Genomic DNA, 18,594 nt, shown 5'->3' with positions numbered 1-18,594 from the left:
ACAGGTACATGCAGAATAGGGTGGTGGAATAAGCATGTTTATGAGCTTTCAAACCTCAACCTTATCTGGTAAAGTGGTGTAACAGCACAATATAAGAACAATCTGTAAAACGCAGTTGTAATTGGCTTTACTCAAAAGATTGGTACCAGTGGCGGATCCAGGGGGGGGGGGGGGGGTTCCGGGGGTGCGCACCCCCTTTATTTTTGCCGATCAATGCATTTGTATCGGGACATATGTTTTGCACCCCCTGCACCCCCCCTTTGCCCTGGGTTAGCACCCCCCCTTTCGAAAATTCCTGCATCCGCCCCTGGGTACGAGGCACAAAACAACGAATATACAAATAGACAAGAAGCAACGAATTAAGAGCACTTGCGGTTATTGAAAGCTATAAGACGAGGAGTTGTATAATTAATATGTGCTAAAAATACCAATATAGTAATGTGTTAACAGAATGTGAAGGCAATGAATGTTTAATATTTTAATGAAATTAGTTCACTGGTTGACTACTCAAACACAATAAATGTCAAATCATATTGTTTTCTTTGTGATCGTGACAGAAGTGCACTAGCACTATATATGCCGCAGGATTGCGATAACTCCAAACATTAATAAATCCTATAATTCCAGCAATACTCAAAACAGTTAGTGTTCCACTAGACAGTCATAGAAATAAAGGATTTATCAAAATACACAAAACTAAGGAGGGTCTGGATAGAGGTACATTTTAATTATGTAGTTTCTCTATTCTTTATACTGTTTGCCCTTTATTGTCTTTTTTATGCACTACCTACGATAGTAGAGGGGCATTATGTTTTCTGGTCTGTGCGTCCGTCCGTCCGTCCTTCCGTCCTTCCGTCCTTCCTTCCGTCTGTCCTTCCGTCTGTCCGTCCGTTCGTTCAGGTTAAAGTTTTTGGTCAAGGTAGTTTTTGATGAAGTTGAAGTTCCCTATGATATGATCTTTCTAATTTAATTGCCAAATTATACTTTTGACCCCAATTTCACGGTCTAATGAACACAGAAAATTATAATGCGAGTGGGGCATCCGTGTACTATGGACACATTCTTGTTCATATATATTTTAGCACCCCAATTTTGTCTATACAATATTTTTGTTTGCCCATTTGTCTCTATTCTTTCCTTTTTTTTGCTATTTTTTTCGATTCTGCTTGCACAAAGCAACACCTGGTTTTCATAAGCTACATGTAGAATCATATTGGGATTTTTAACTTCTATGATGTATACAATCAAAATAGAAAAACGGGTCTCATAACATTGGATGCGACCGATTTTATTTATAGAATTTAATATTTAATTAATCATTTTCATGCAAAATAAACCTTTTAAAGATAGTCACATTTTTTTACAATTATTTGTAATTGACGCCTTAATATAATGTAATAAAAAACCTAGCGCGAATAATTAACCTGTGCCGTCAGTTTGTTGTCAAAATAAAGTGATTCTTTAACAAAAATAAATTGTACCTTTTCAATCAATTTCTATGGACTCTTTAAGACCGTTCTTAATTCTTAATGGTAATTTAAACTTGATATAAGAGTTAATTGAATTATTTTGAGAAGAATTTAAACGATCCGATTCAAACATCCCAGTGCAGTATATCAGAGTTTGTCCTTCGAGAAGTCAATCATGTAGCACTTATATATAACCTTTATCAAAATTCAAATTCTAAACACATGCATATATTGATGTTGATTTTTAATAAATTCTAATAAGTTTCAACATCCAAGTTTTTTTTCAATTTCAAAATTAAAACTTACCAAAGCCAGTATTATCTCTATTTCCGATAAATATACTTTAATTTGTATACATTTGAACTTTAATCATTTCTAATATTTATGTTCGTGATTTTAATTTTGACTGATATAAGGTATCTGTTTGAAATCATTTTATCTTTATAAATACGGTTTCGAAAGAAAATGTAAAACAAACACAATTTCAACGTTTAATTTGCAATTTTCTATCTAGCGGCTATGCTTTCAACGTCAGATTTGTGGGTAAATGGAAACAACCAAGGATTCCGAAGTTCAATCCGAATCCGAATCCCTGTGTATAAATACCGAGCACGGGGACATACTTTTTTCATAAGGATTTATAGGCACGGATAAAGTTTTTCTGTTACTAGCTGTTTCAAATATCAATGATATGAAAATGGCATCTTGAAAACATTTTTTCTTGGTATCAATACATTAAAACGTAAAAATAATAAGATGGTGTACGTTTGCTAATCCACCAATGTCGAGAAAAACAAACGTCCTGATATTAACGAAAAATAAATATGACAGATCTAGACTTGAACCAAAGACGACTACTGTATTACCGGCTTCTGACTTAAATGGGTCTCAAACGTTTTTAGATTTTAGTGAAAGTTTTTTCGTTGTCTAAAAGACCCTTTTAGGTATTTGGTTTCCATTTGTTTTGTTCCGAATAATGATACCCGTCAAGAATTTTATCATTCGTCAGTATTTTCCATTCTCAATTTTATGTATAAATTAATGATAAAAATTTGTTTCTGTCTTTTAAAAATCCATGAAAAAATAGAAAAGTATATTTATTCTTGCTACAAATCAAAGTTCTGATTTATACAACAATTAAAGAAAGCTATTCCTATTGGTTTCTTATACGTTACATATATATCAAAATAGATGAAAAAGGTTGAACGATATGTACAGTTGAATATTTTTTTTCTATTCCTTTTTCACCCTCATATGTTGAAACACATCTCTATTTCAATATTCATTTAAGCCATTACTATTAGTTATCTTCATTATAGATTTTTATTTCACTTTAAATCCATTTAGCTATCACCGACATTAATCTAAATTAGACATTTGAAGAAAAAAAATGCTACATCGATATCATTCAACACAGAACAATAATTAGTTATTACATATTTATGTAAAGAAATATATTATATTATTTTCATTTTACCTGGATGATTGTTTTCTTCCTCAGGTTTGTAAATCCTTGAAATGTATGATATTAACTCCGCAGTCAATAATCTTACGGAGTGATAAATCAGGATATGCAAGAGTGACGTTTACCACGAAAGATCAATAATATCTTCCCTCTTCAGTGGAGCTACGTCATGAAACTAGACCGTTCACTTTTATTTTAAATACCTCTCACAATGGGTCAGTATTCTTCTATTAGAAATCAATATCTTCAGAGCTTATATTTGCTTTTATTTTCTTTGTATATTTACACTTAATTTGAATTTTAAATGCAAACTCACATTTTTATTTTTATTCATATAAAGATAAATGCGAAACGCCGTTTTAAAGTAATTTTTTAAAGGCTGGGGCGTTCGCTTATTTTGAAACAAATTGTTATCCGTTCAGCTTCCTTTAAATTGATATTTTTATGGAATGTAATTCACTCTTATAGTTTTGGCTTTATTAATATCTATGTTTGCCTGTGGTGCGCATACATGAGGGAGGTTCGTCATCCAGGTTCGGTTATGAAAATATGTTCTCAAAATAACTTTCCTAGCTTATAGTTGCGTAAGAATAAGGGTTCGTTATATTCCTTAATTGGGTATATGTAGTTTTTAAACTTTACTTTGCTGTCTTTGTGTAAGGAAGGGTCAAATTTGGCAGGCGTACGACCTACAATCGATATTGCTCGGACTTAAGGACGACATCAAAAGTTCAATGTAGAATAAAAAAACTCAAGTTTTTCACATAGTTTTTTCATTGACCTAACACCCCTCTTAACTTAAATTGGGAAAAAAAATATTGACCAATATGAAAATCAATTTTTGATAAACAAAACTTGCAAAAATGTGTTATGAAATTGTTTGTTCTTTCGTTTGTATAACATATTTTACAGAACGCTTCATATACCTTTTCTACAACATTATTTTAATTCACAAAAAAACAGATTGAAATCTGTGTTTCGTAATTTAGAATCTACATGTATGTGCTTTAAGTAATGTAATAAGTACCATCCCTTGAGTCACAGGAGTGTTTAACATTGATTCAATCCTATGTAAGAAACATCCTGTATTAACTAATGTACGTATAAATAGATATTAAATTTAAAAAGATATTACTACACTTGTTGCGATTTTTAATTGGGGCCAAACTATGTTTGATTTGTTATGTGAGTCTTTTCTTATTATAAATCAGTTGAGTTAATCATTTTATATGGATGAGGGTCTGGTGGGGTTAACAAAATAGTCTGGATCCAGTTTTTGGCAAAAAAATAAAGGAAAATGGAATAATTGATTGCTTAGATATGAGGAATAGAGAAAAATTGAGAAACATTAAAAAAACTACAGAAAAATAACTGAAAATATTAAAATCCCGCAACCAGACCCTCCCCAGCAGGCACACAACGTTGATTTAACATTGAATCAATGTTTATTTTCTATGTTGAATCAATGTTGAATTATTATTAGATTTTGCAAATTTGTATCAACGTTGAAATCCTATGTTGAATCAACGTTGATTTTCAACATTGAATCTATATAGAATAATAGTTGCTTCAACATTGTTTCAACCAATAGCTTAATTTGAATTCAGATTAAATTCAGGGTGAATACAATACTAGTATTCAACACGGAATCAAAATTGGTTAGTGATTGTGTTCAACTGTGTTTCCACCTAAACTAATATGTTTCATTCATCCTGTATTTTCTTTGTCTTGCAGTCCATAATTTTATACTGTAGCAATGTTCAAGCTATTGTCTTCTCTAGGCGCTCAATATGCAAAACGCCATAGCAACATTCTGCCTCAGGAAACCTGATCCAATAACTGCTCCATTAGACCCAAGTTTGAAAAATAATCTCAAAACAAAATTGATTATCTTTAAATAAAGTCATTGTCTGGTTATATTTGACATGGTGTGTTCTTTAGCTCATTGTTGAAGACTGTATGGTAACGCAAAGATATATAAATAATGTTCTTTGGTTGATGGTTGTCTTGTTAACAATAGGTACAACAATAAAAAAGTGTTTGGGTGCACAAAACTTTTGATACAATGTAGATGCCATTGACTGCCAATTACTTGTAAAATATCAGTAATTTTCAACAATAAAACTGAGTGACCACATTCGTGTGATGAGAGCATGGCTTGACAATGATGATGATAACAGCAATCAACTGAATAACAAATATGGGTGTTGAGGGATATCCTACGAACCATAATTTAACCACCAAGATTTTTTTAACATTTAACAACATGCTTACAACAACACAAATTATCATCCAAGAGAATTATTGATTTTGAAAGTGCACAACCCTTAATACACAAATTTTGCTCAATGTCTATTTGAAATATATCTGAGTGGTCAAAATATAAAACAAAGTTTTCTGTTCGGACACTTCTTATCCTATGTATTCTAATGTCCAACCACTGATTATAGAGAAATATTCAATACGATAAAATTAAAATAAATTTATTTATTAATAGTGAAATTTCAACTTCTTTTTTCTCACACCTTGTCTTTTTGGAGCCCGTTTTAGAAAGTTTATTGTTTTTTCAGACACTTGAATTGCTGTTCCGTGATTCCATCTAGGTCTTCATGATAACATCTACAAAATCAAAAGTTATAACATTGTAAAGTTGTATTCTGTTCAACACATTTAACTATTTTAACTTCATAATGATATTACTTTAAAGTATAAATAAAAAGCATAAAGTAAATAACAGTTGTCCTTTGAAGTCTCAACTACATTTCCTTTTAGATAGACTAGAAGGACTTAGGTATAATCTGCAAGAAAATCCTAACTACTACATTTTAATTTGAACAAATTGAAGGTTTATCCACTTATGTCTTTTTCTGTATTACTTGTGCTGCGGCATGGATATCTGACTAATTGACATATTCGAGGATGGTAAAGGGGGTTCTTAACACGGAAACACGTGAAATAAAAATAAAAAAAAAACCACTGCACTGAAAATAAAAATTTGGATAAAGGAAGCACGAAAAATTAAATCATGAATATTATTAAAGAAAAAAGTACTAGAAGTTAATACTCAGTCATTATTGGAGATCACACAGTCATGATAATGGACACGAATACCCTGCAGTCACCTTTTCGCTTCCGCTTGTTGCATCGGAATCGTGGAAAAGATAACTTGATCGCAATTAATATCCTGGGAACACATAATTTAAAACAATCTCCCGACTGGACTTCGAATTTAGTCCTGGTTTACTTTTTTTTTTTATCTTGAATGTTGGACTAGCACGAGAAATTAAAGAGTACCCAGACGAAACACGGAAAATACATAATAGGAAACAAAAATAATGCATGTCGAAACCAATTACGAGAAATAAACCCTAAAACATGTGAAATAAAAAGGCCATAAATGCAAATAACTTTTTACCACCCTCATATAACCTTTATGTTTAATTACCTTGTCCAAACTCTACCTCAATTTTGACAGTAAAATGAAAGGTTCAACTTGGTGAGTCATATATAGCTTCTGACCTTTCCATCCCAAAGTTGTAAACAAGCCCCCCTTTTTATGCGATTAAAATTTCTTTTCACTTTTGATTCAATCATATGATTTCAAATAGGCAATGATAAAAATTCATGAGACGTTGCAAGATATCTTGGGAATGGTAACATGCTATCCTGATCCTGATCCTAAGGTCAATCCATAGATTGTCCTAAACATCCCCCTTTTTCACGTGTAAAATTTCAACTTTTCAGTACTGTACAGTTTCATAACAACATGATATGTTCACATTTCTAAAATACGATAACGTAATCACAACAATTAATATAAATACTTACGATAAAAATGTAAAAGCTGTATAGAGGAAAGATATTGATAAAAACTCTGCACAAATCACTTGTGGTTTCGTTGGCGGATATTCAAACTTTGGCAACAAAAACAACTGCGCATGCGCATACCTGAAGTCTTAAAATAGAAATGTTACAATGCCGCGAAAATTTAAATCGTTATTTAAATAGATCTATCCGTTGTTTATATTTCAAGTTGTTAACCATTGTTTATGTACTGATGTATACGTCTTTCTCTTGGAATTAATAAAAAGAATAGAAAAAAAAGAAATGAAAACAAGATATTTGACATCAGAAGTCAAGGAAAAAGGTGGAGGGATCTTTTAAGAGGAAGGAGATATTCACAAATATTTAATTTTATATTTACTGTATGATCCTTTATACCAATGCTTCTTTTATTATGTTTTGGGGTGGGGGGAATTTTTGAATTTTCTATTATTTCAATATTTGGGGTGCGAAGTTCATGATTAATTAGTAATGCTTATATATATGTTACAGGCATTTTCTAAATTTAGGCATTTTGTAAAATGACTGCATTTTTAGGCATTTTCTAAAATGCCTAAAGTTGACAGGCATTTTGTAAAATGCCTAAAAAAACCTAGCCATTTTGTAAAATGCCTGAAATTTTTAATGAAAATTTCACAAAATGCCTGATCTGTTTCAGGCAAATTGTGTAAATATGCAATACATGAATTAGATGATAAAAATATATTGTAAAGCTACAAAAAAAGTGTTGATTAAAATAAATTTAAGATTATTCTTTAAAAATGTAGCCTGCAGGTTCAGTTTTTATGTTTTACTAGCTTTAGTGTCTATAATTAGAAACTCCATAGAGCAACAACTTTGAGTAAGTACTCACTCTGTATTTCATTAATGATATTCTTTTCATCATGACAGAAGGGTATGTTGTTCTTACACCAGAACAAAGATTTACAAACCAGTTAATTGAAAACTCTGATTCTAATCAGAAAAGTATTATATGGAACAGAGAAAAATATGAAACTATTTTGAACAAAATTAAGAATGGATTAAAAGGACATTCTTCGGATTATTATCATATGCAAAGGTAGGTGCATTTCTTCTGTTGAGCTATAACTTAAAAAAGTAAAAAAAAGTACATGATCACATATGAAAACTTCTAATAACATTAATTATAAATACGAAGATGTGGTATGATTGCCAATGAGACAACTCTCATTAGATTGCCTCATAGGCCTATTGACTATGAATAAAATATTTGCCACTGGAAATTTAGCATGCACCAATTTATTGACAAAACATCAAAACATTGAGACTTTTTGTTTTTCTTTCTTTTTTTCTGCTACTAAATTATTCTCTTATGCTAATTGTATAAGGCCACTATTTAAAAGTTACAAACTAACAAATTTATATACTTTGAAATTGCAGATTTGATGTGTTACACTGTGGTGATGTAGAAAAATTGATTAAAAAGCGACAGTCATTGACAGATCCTATCCTATTTTATGCATATGCAGAGGAAATATACAGCATTATAATGAGAGCACATTTGAACACTGGACATGGTGGAAAAGATACAATGGAGATCCGTGTAACCTTATTGCTGTTGTTACTGGAAAAGAAGTGCATGGTTATAAACTTGGAATGAAAGATGGAATTCTACGTGGACTTTACACCAGGAATCAGTTTGAACTATCTGACAGTAACTTTATTGCTATTCAATGTGTAAATTATTATAATGAAATATCCTTAAGAAAAGCTGTCAGTAATGTTTTTTCCTGTGGCTGTAGTGCTAGTGGTAAGACTAGATGTAACACTAAACGTTGTCTTTGCAAAAAGTCAGGACAAATGTGTAACAGTCGCTGTCATCCAAACATTACATGTAGCAACAAATAATTGTCATCTTCAGTGTTAATGTGAATGATTTAATTACAATTATAAAACTTTTACTGTTTAAATTTCATGCAATATTTAATGATAGAATAAAATTATCTATTTGATATTTCTAGTTGTTAAATTTTGAGTACATCCAATTCAGTTTTAGTCTTTTAGGCATTTTGTAAAATGCCTTACAATTTTTTCAGGCATTTTATAAAATGCCTGAAAAAAATAGTCAATTTGTAAAATGCCTAAATCATCCAGGCATTTTAGAAAATGCCTAAAAATTTCAGTCATTTTACAAAATGCCTAAATTTAGAAAATGCCTGTAACATATACACTGCGATTGTTTTATGTGTTATTCTATAATCACCACAACAATTACTGATAAATCTACTAAATATTTTATTTAATGTGAATATCGTTTTCAATTTGAAAATAATTGTGATGTGTCAAATACTTCTTTTTTGACAATTCTGGTATCCACAACTACTGGGTTTTATATATTGTTTAGCCAACGTTGATTCAGTGTTGGTATTTCAACACAATGTCAATTCAACGTTGAAACAATGTACTAAGTTCAACGTTGCATTGTCAACGTTGAATCAATGTTGAATATTTGTTGATCAATGTATAACCTAAAATCAACAAAGATTCAACGTTGATTCAACAAAGTGTGCCTGCAGGGTCGTAGACGTACGCAATACAAACTACAATGTATTATGAAGGATATCCTATTGTTGTATGATAGATAATCTACTATAATACAATATTCATACGTAGTACATAATGTCAACATGACATGAAAATAAGATGTCTTTTTAGTGTTTATTTATACTTTCTCGTCTCGCAGCCGCGGTGATATTATACATCGTTATCACAGGCACTTGTCTCAAAAAAAATAATCCTATATACATAATATAACACTAAAGGTATATAGGATTTTAATGCCCCATGCACTTCGATAGTAGAGGGGCAGTATGTTTTTCTGGTCTGTGGGTCCGTTCGTCCACCCGTTCGTTCGTCCGTGCGTTCTTCCCGCTTCAGGTTACAGTTTTTGATCAAGATAGTTTTTGATAAAGTTGAAGTCCAATCAACTTGAAACTTAGTACACATGTTCCCTATGATATGATCTTTCTAATTGTAATGCCAAATTAGAGTTGTTAACCCAATTCAAGGTCCACTGAACACAGAAAATGATAGTGCGAGTGGGGCATCCGTGTACTTGGGACACATTCTTGATTTTTTTTTAGACAAGTGCCTGTGATCGTTATACAATGTATGTATCTCAGTCTATAAAATACCGATTCAAAATTACTTTTATTGGTATAGAATGACAACATCTCTAGAATAAAATTTTAAATTAAAATGCAACATAAAATATGAGCCCAACGCGTTTACATTATGAAGATTGAAATACATGTAATAAACCTTAACTTAATTAGTCCAGCTAGGCAATTTGATATTAAACACACAACTTTTTTAAACTGACGGTGTTTCAAGTGCACCAAGTGTTAGAATTTTGAATGTAATGTTTTGTTTGAATAAGCCGAACATCATAAATATATATTTAAAAAGTAAACATGTAGATGCAGTAAGTTAGTATAAATATGTTGTGACCTCCATGTTTTATGTTCTGTCGCTATTACAAAGACAATATATTGTACTGAATAAAGTTTATAAATACCACGCTGTCATCTTTTGTATGTGCCGTTCTCTATTCTGCTCTTTTGAATGTGCTGCTCGCTGCTCTACTCCTTTGTATGTGCCGCTCGCTACTCTCCTCTTATGTATGTGCCGCTCAATTCTCTATGCTTGCGCTAATCTACTCTTTTATATGTGCAGCTGTTTTGTGGCTGCTACTCTTCTTTTATATCAAGACAAAGTGTTTATGCATTATAGCTTACCTAAATTCATTTATAACACCACCCTAACAGCAGCACTCGGACATGTGCTACAACATTCAAAAGGGCCTATATTTCCTGTCACGATTTGCTTAAAAAATGTCGCTGTTTACGAAGAAACTATTGTAAAATGGTTCTAAATGGTTGGAGACATTTACTTTTCTTTGATTTTTTTTTCTTGATTTGGTCGACCGTTATCACAGACGACAATTTATAAGTTCCACTTATTTAAGCCGTATTCCTGACTCTTTTCTTCCTATTCTTTTCTGGTATAACTAGTCAGCAGATTTGTAAAATGGCTGCGAAAAAAAGCACGACGGATATCAGTAATGTGTGCGTCCGTGGTGTGGTTGTGGTTTGGTAAGAGGAGATGACACGAGGGTTTTTCTTTCCCAAAACCTGTTTCTTTCTTTGCTTTTTCCCGCTTCAATCTTTTTTTTTATCTTTTTAACCCTCAAATAAAAAGCGCTTGTCCCCTTTTCCCATTTTCACAAGTAGAACAGGTGCTAATTGTATATATCCTGACCCAGAATCTCTATTCCCTCTCGATATTTAGTGGGCTTTGTGTTGACAAATCTTTTATGTTCAACTTTGAGTTCTGTTGGCTTTTGATTGTCTATTCGTCTTTATCAGTTTGCCATAATGCTGCCTGACTTCCTTTTACTTTTGAATGTTTAAAATATCTTCCTTGTATCTCCCCTATAATTAACATCATGTAGTACAAATGTATGACGTATATTTTATTGATAAAATAATTGATACCTACTAGTATCTGTTCACTACATTTCGGTTATCTTATATTTTTTTTCTTTAAACGATCATATTAATTCCTGAATAGACCAATCCTTCGTGTTTCTCCTTGAAAATAATGTTTTCAAAGAACTGATTTGTTTCGAAAAATTTTATATGACAAACGTAACGTTACACAACCTTTAAATAAAAATCTTTTAAAGGGTTAATGAGATATGTATATTTAGTACACACGATCTTGAACATTCCATATTGTTGTCAATTTATATGGTATTAGTTGTTAACCTGCTTTTAATGGCCGAAAGATATCTACATAAGTAAATAACTAATGTTTTATATTAATGCATTAACAAAATCAATAGGTTCCAAACGACCAAATCAATTCATGTATTGAAACTATTGACATAATATATTGTAGCGGGTCGAGGGTTGGTAGCGTTTCTTTATTGTCTGTTGCCTGGTATATCTGATACTGTGACTGCTATGCGGAGGTCAATATATACTGCTAGACTTCTGGTAAACAGTTGTCTCACTTATCAACCAATATTCAGCTCAACTGCCGCCGTAGTCTTGTTTGTATAGGTTACGATAGCAAAAAGGGGGTGGGGTAGGTAGCCTAACTAGCTGTATAAATGGCGGTTTGGCGTTTCAATAAATACAAAGTCGTATCTCGAACTTAATATGTGTAATTTAATAAGTTAGACTGACGAGTTATTCAGCATTACATATTTATACGATTTATATAACAATAGTTTAACAAATAACTGTTATAACGATACTATGTTTTATCTACAACTTTATACAAGAACGAAATATATAGTCAGTAACAACTGGTTACTTCTCTGGTACCTGTGATAGTTAAAAAGGGGGAGGGGCTGGGGTAGCTCTGGTTCAATACGGGCAAGTGAACTGGACTGGTAATAACTAACAGTACTTAATAAATAATCAAAGCATATACTCCTTACAGATCCTTACACGAATTCAGCATAAATGGAAGATTTAAGTTAATATATTTAAAGAATATATGTATAGAAGAAATTAACAGTTTATAGTTAAAACTACGGTTTCTGCGGTGTTCCGCAATCGGCGGTACCGTATAAATATTCACAATGAACTTTCCTATTTAGCAAGCGTGATTCTAATAAGCTTTTGTAATAAAAAGATCTAGAATAAATATAAATAATAATCCTCAAAATCCTAAAATATTAGAACCTAACCTTAATAAAATAACTGGATATCTAAATTCTATATTTCTGCTAGTTTGTTTATAAATTAACAATATGGCTGCCCAGGAGGAACAAGACTGAATAAGAGAGAATGTCGCGCATGAATTTATAGTACACGACACACTTTGGACACGATTTGGACACACTTTTGACGTTTCTAACGTCAAATGACGTCACGACACAAACTGCACTGTAAACATACGGGGACTTTTATAAGGACTTTGTAAATAAACAATGGCGGCCCCCAGGGTTGAAGTGACCCGTTAATAAAAAGGGATAAAAGCTACATGTCTCGGAGACTTATGATCGTTGATACCGGTATAACTACAACAAGGAACCAGAGAATCACGTTAGTTTTACTTGACTGTAAGTTAAATGTACAACTCGTACATTAAAATGGTAAATTCTACACTTGTCACATACATCATACAATTATAAAAATATATAGTCTTTGGATTTGTCCCCATTTCCCGTATCATTTGCCTTTCCATCTATAATAGTATTTACATTTCATTACACAATATAAAGAACGTGACCCACAAAAGACATGATCAAACATGAATAAGTTAGAATTACAAATCCGTAACATTACCCCCACCTTTGAAAAACTGTTCGTCCTCGAACATGAATACTTTGTCTTTACCTAGGAAATTTCATCTATATGTTTCATGTCTTTTAGAATACCCTATATATTAACAATAAAATTACATTACAAACTGAAAATAATTTCCTTAATACAATTATTATAAACTGAAAAGAAGTTCCTGCAATATGTTGCACTGTGTACTGGTGTCTTCTGTGGTTACTGTCGCCTGGACCCCATTGTCTCTTATTTCTCTATTCTCTATTATTGCTTCGACTTGGTTGTTACATGTATCTTCTTCTGTTTGAGTTGCTGTATTTCGTCTTCTTCTTACTGACGGGTCGGGTATCCATGTACTCTTCAGTACGTATACGGTACCATCTGGAAGAACAGCCTTCTCTTCCTTCAATAACCCGAGGTACCCATCGGGTACGACACGGGCATCAATGTCTGCTGTTCTTGCCCTAGACCGGAGCCTCCTTATCAGTTCGGCATCTTCACCCGACAGGTAGCTTGATGGGGGGGAGCATAACTGGAACCTTGGGTCATTTAATGTCTCTTGAGTGGGGACTCCCAGGTGGCTCCAGTCATACAGCCTCCCTCTACCTGTGGCTGTCATCTGAATTCTCCTAGGGGGGTAGAATTCAATTTCTTCTCGAAATTCCACCCGTCTCTTGTCTCCATCTATCCATGGCATCTCTGGATCATACCCCTCGACCATAGGAGGTGGACTGGATGGTGCTTCTGATATTTTAGAGTGGTCCGAAGTTGTTTTGTCGTTCCTTTCCATGGTACTTGGGTTTGTTGGCACTGGGACTTGCTGAGCTAACTGGGGTGTTGACTGTGGCGCAACCGTCTCTGCTAAGTATGGCTGCCAAAGAGAGCTTGTACTGATGGTAACCGGCAATGGCTGAGTTGTCTGTGAACTGGTTTGTACTGCAGCTGGTTGCGGAGTAGCTGTGAAATATGGTTGTATTTGAGGAATTGTGGTGCTGGTAACCGGCAATGGCTGAGTTGTCTGTGCACTGGTTTGTACTGCAGCTGGTTGCGGAGTAGCTGTGAAATATGGTTGTATTTGAGGAATTGTGGTGCTGGTAACCGGCAATGGCTGAGTTGTCTGTGCACTAGTTTGTACTGCAGCTGGTTGCGGAGTAGCTGTGAAATATGGTTGTATTTGAGGAATTGTGGTGCTGGTAACCGGCAATGGCTGATGTGAATGTGATGTGGCCTGTACTGCAGCTGGTAACGGAGTTGCTGTGAAATATGCCTGCATAAAAGAATTTGGGTTGATGGTCACTGGCAGTGGAGTTGTTTGTGGAATGGTCTGTACTGCCGCTGGTTGTACTGAAACGTCTGGAACTCGAACAGGAGCGGTTGTTGTGTTGGGAGCCGTTAGTGGACTCGGAACTGTATGGTTCGGTCTAGGTCTATCTAGCAAACTCAATAATTCTACAGGACTTCCTGTCTGTAATGGTCTTCCCAGGAACAGCATCTCTTCATCTGGGGTTAGATTAAATGTTGGCATGTCCACATAAACTGGTGTTGGGCTTCTGACAGGCGTCATCTGGAAGTGGCTGACAGTTGAAGTCTTTGGCTCTACTGGTGTTACTTTATTGGCAACTGACTTAATTTTCTTCTTGGTTACCTTTTGACTTGTTTTCTTAATACCATGCCGTCTCTCTTCATGGAATTTCAAACGGTGCTTCACATTGGCTGGAACCTCGTATTCACAGTACTGGCACTGGACAAATTCCGAGCCATGCGCATACCTTGTATGCCTCCTCAAACTGGGTTGGTCCTTGTAGGTTTTGTAACATATCTGGCAAGTCTCCATCTGCAGAAAAGAAGATAACTATCGTTAATACTTATAACCAACAACTAGTTTTGGACCATCGGGGTATTGAACCAGAGCCATGGGTATTATCAGTATAACAGGGTAAGTATTTTACAGGAAAATCATCAATTAACATAACTTAGTAAATCAGTCACATCTGGCATACTCTAGATAAACAGCTATCTGCTCTTCACCTAAAACTGTAAAATGATTTGCTCGATTTCAATATTTAAGTACAGCTCTTTGTAAAATGCAGGCAGGGGGTGATTCATGACCCTTTCAAAAAGATTTGAAATTTTATCACAGTAATAGGATTAACCCCTGAAAAAAAAAATTCGGACTTTTTTTCCAAAAATTGTACTGGTTGCCATGGTAACCAGGGCAGTACTTTTACCTAAAATGGAGGGCTAAATTTGTCAAAAATCAACAAATTTCAAATGTCAATATATTTTATTAGGATTGACAATAAAAATAAAACAAAATATGTTTTGAGCAAACCAATTCAGACATTTTTATATTATATTATCAACATTTAAGTAATCGATATCAATAAAATGAAATAATAGATGTGAAAATGTGAAAAAAATGCAAATTTGCTATTTCTCAAAAACTGTGATTTTTTAGCCTTAAGATCGTTTAATTTCTTCAGTTACCAGATTCAATTACTTAATTGATGCTGTGCATGATACTATCCAAAGTATACTTGTTTAACAAAAACTTTTAAAATTTTGGGATCTGCGCCCATTTTTTGTTGCAATGGCAACACAAATCTCTTATTTTTGAAAATCTAAAAAAATGTGAATTTCACTACTTTTCCATGAAAACCTATATTTTGTCACAAAATAATAGTATAAAAATAAGAAGTGTGCCTAATAATAATTTAAATGTAGATATCACAGAAAGCTCTTAAAAAATGTGATATATTACAAATTTCTGTTGACTTGGCAACAAAAACCTCATATTTGAGATAATTGTAAAAAAGTGAAATTCCCTTCTATTTTCAGTAAGATTATATTTTGTCATTAGATAATATTATGAAATTGGTGGTGTTCATAATAATGATTTAAGTACAGACACTATTTGAAATTTATTTAGAAAGAATAATTTTAGAACCATTTCAGTTTCCATGGCAACAAAATCTATGTTATCAAATGTTGAAAGACACATGAATAACACTACTTTTCCTGGTAACAATTTACTTTGTCACAAAATCATAACATGAAATTGGTGGTGTGCCTTAAATTGATTAAAGTTTAAGACATATATGAACCCACTACAAAAGGTAGAATATAAAAACTGTTTTTGTTGTCATGGCAATAAAAACCTTAAATTTTGAAAATGTAAATGAAATGAATTTAACTGCTATTTCAAGTCACTAATATTTAAAACTATGCTTAATGACAATCAATATAATAAACAACAACGGTTTCAAAATGATTTTTGTCTCCTACTGATACTTTTAGAGCTTCTGCTCTTCACAAAAGAACCCCTAAGGGTGACTGGGGAATAGAAATATGGTCACTTGGTCTACTCCCGAACTACTCTTACATTATCAACAAGCAATTATATTTCTCTATATTTACATTTGATTTTATGGAAGGGTCATTTGGCAGGGGCGGATCAAGCCATTTTAAAAAAGGGGTTCCTAACCCAGACAAAAGGGGGGGGGGGTTAATTACATGTCTCAATTGAAATGCATTGATCGTTAAAAAAAAAGGGGGGGTTATATCATAAATTTCACGCATGTCTGTCATTTTCTAATTTTAGTTTGCCTCAACCAAATGTTATGAAGCATATACACAATGCTTATTACCACAAACCAGAGATCAAGTTTGAATTTAGTTGGCGTCACTTTAACTGTTCCCGAGATATGCCCGTAATGCGTTACTTTTCTTTGTTTGATACTTTAAAAATTGTTAAAACCGAGAACCAGATCAGTTATAGGCGGATCCTGGGTAGCCGGGGCCCCCTTTTGTGGGTAAAATTTAGTTTTATATAGGGAATCACTGAAGTGTGACTGGAGCGTCACCCCCTTACAAAAGTCATGGATCCGCCACTGAGTTTAGAACTGTATAGTTTACCTTAAATGACCTGATTAAGTGAAGAAATTTCTAAAAGTGACCATTTGATCTTGAAGGAAAAACTTTCTTGACAACGATTTGGACTAACTTGAAAACTGGGCTAATAATCAAAACCTAAGTACATGTTTAGATTCAGCACATCAAAGAACCTCAAGAATTCAATTTTTGTTGAAATCAAACAAAGTTTAATTTTGGACCCCGATTTGGACCAATTTGAAAACTGGGCCAATAATCAAAAAATTTAGTACATGTTTAGATTCAGCATATCAAAGAACCCCAATTATTCAATTTTTGACTTAGTTTAATTTTGGACCCTTTGGACCTTAATGTAGACCAATTTGAAAACGGGACAAAAACATTAAGAATCTACATACACAGTTATATTCGGCATATTAAAGAACCCCAATTATTCAATTTTTGATAAAATCAAACAAAGTTTAATTTTTGGACACTTTGTGCCTCTTTTTCCTAAACTGTTGGGACCAAAACTCCCTAAATCAATCCCAATCTACCTTATAATGGTCATAAACCTTTTGTTTAAATTTCATAAATTTCTATTTAAGTTATGGTGCTAAAACCAAGAAAAATGCTTATTTGGCCCCTTTTTTGGCCCCTAATTCCTAAATTGTTGGAACTGCAACTCCCAAAAGCAATCCTAACCTTCCTTTTGTGTTCATAAACCTTGTGATATAATTTCATTGATTTCAATTTACTTATACTAAAGTTAAGGTGCAAAAACTAAGAAAAATGCTTATTTGGGCCCTTTTTGGTCCCTTATTCCTAAATTGTTGGGACCTCAACTCCCAAAATCAATCCCAACCTTCTTTTTTGTGTTCATAAACCTTGTGATTAAATTTCATTGATTTCCATTCACTTATACTAAAGCTATTGTGCAAAAACCAAGAATAATGCTTATCTGGGCCATTTTTGGCCCCTAATTCCTAAGCTGTTGGGACCAAAACTCATAAAATCAATCCCAACCTTCCTTTTGTGGTCCTAAACCTTGTGTCAAAATTTCATAGATTTCTATTTACTTAAACTAAAATTATAGTGCGAAAACCATAAAAATGCTTATTTGGGCCCTTTTTAGCCCCCTAATTCCTAAACTGTTGGGACCAAAACTCCAATAATTAATCTCAATCATCTTTTTATGATCATAAACCCTGTGTTAAAGGTCATAGATTTCTATATACTTATACTAAAGTTATAGTGCGAAAACCAAATGTCTTCAGAAGAAGACGACGCCAACGTTATATCAATATACGACCAAAAAATTTCAATATTTGCGGTCGTATAAAAAGGGGGGATATTCCAGTTTTCAGACAATGCTTTGAACAGTTATCGAACTTTATTGACGGGTTTATATCATAAATCATAACCTCCCTTTAGTTTTCATGAATTTGTGATACCAGAACACACCCGTGAAATCGTTTGGAAATATACTGACTGGAGAATTTCAGGAGAGGTATCAAAAGTCAAAAGGTACTTAGGGACTGGGAACATTTTTTCCCCCTCCCCTATTTTTCAAATACCGGTTTTTACACCTTCTGTTTTTCTGTACTCTATGAACATATTATAGATAACCATT

The 18,594-nt window shown here is 33.3% G+C and overlaps 2 protein-coding genes and 1 long non-coding RNA gene across 4 annotated transcripts in view; 1 reads left to right on the top strand and 2 right to left on the bottom strand.

The window, feature by feature from the left end:
• The window catches only part of LOC139524135 (tetraspanin-9-like), a 28,989-nt gene extending 25,620 nt beyond the window's left edge, over nt 1–3,369 (bottom strand). Inside the window, exon 1 of one of the 2 annotated variants that reach the window (XR_011664743.1) lies at nt 2,947–3,083. The gene's annotated coding sequence lies outside the window, so the exon portion shown is untranslated. Of the gene's footprint in view, nt 1–2,946 lie in introns of both variants that reach the window. The other variant, XM_071318725.1, reaches the window with a different exon arrangement.
• Nucleotides 3,370–5,401: 2,032 nt separating this feature from the next.
• On the bottom strand, nt 5,402–7,093 carry LOC139522469 (uncharacterized). The gene is made up of 2 exons (XR_011664438.1): nt 6,763–7,093; nt 5,402–5,553 (listed from the first exon to the last, which is right to left on the bottom strand). It is a non-coding gene; the product is annotated as an uncharacterized lncRNA (long non-coding RNA).
• A 488-nt stretch (nt 7,094–7,581) lies between these two features.
• On the top strand, nt 7,582–8,773 carry LOC139522468 (KRAB-A domain-containing protein 2-like). Its single transcript, XM_071315971.1, has 2 exons — nt 7,582–7,837; nt 8,179–8,773. Exons 1-2 carry the CDS (start codon nt 7,662–7,664, stop codon nt 8,396–8,398), a joined length of 396 nt encoding a protein of 131 aa, XP_071172072.1. The 5' UTR covers nt 7,582–7,661; the 3' UTR covers nt 8,399–8,773.
• The last annotated feature ends 9,821 nt before the right edge of the window (nt 8,774–18,594 follow it).

The sequence above is a fragment of the Mytilus edulis genome, chromosome 5 (assembly GCF_963676685.1).
Source record: "Mytilus edulis chromosome 5, xbMytEdul2.2, whole genome shotgun sequence".
NCBI classification, from domain to species: domain Eukaryota; kingdom Metazoa; phylum Mollusca; class Bivalvia; order Mytilida; family Mytilidae; genus Mytilus; species Mytilus edulis.
This window is presented reverse-complemented; position numbering and strand designations above follow the sequence as displayed.

Excerpts from the sequence above, each read along its gene's own strand:
- LOC139522468 (XM_071315971.1), top strand. The coding sequence starts at position 7,662 with ATGACAGAAGGGTATGTTGTTCTTACACCAGAACAAAGATTTACAAAC. Across the intron at positions 7,838-8,178 it reads GATTATTATCATATGCAAAG|ATTTGATGTGTTACACTGTG; the intron begins GTAGGTGCATTT and ends TTGAAATTGCAG.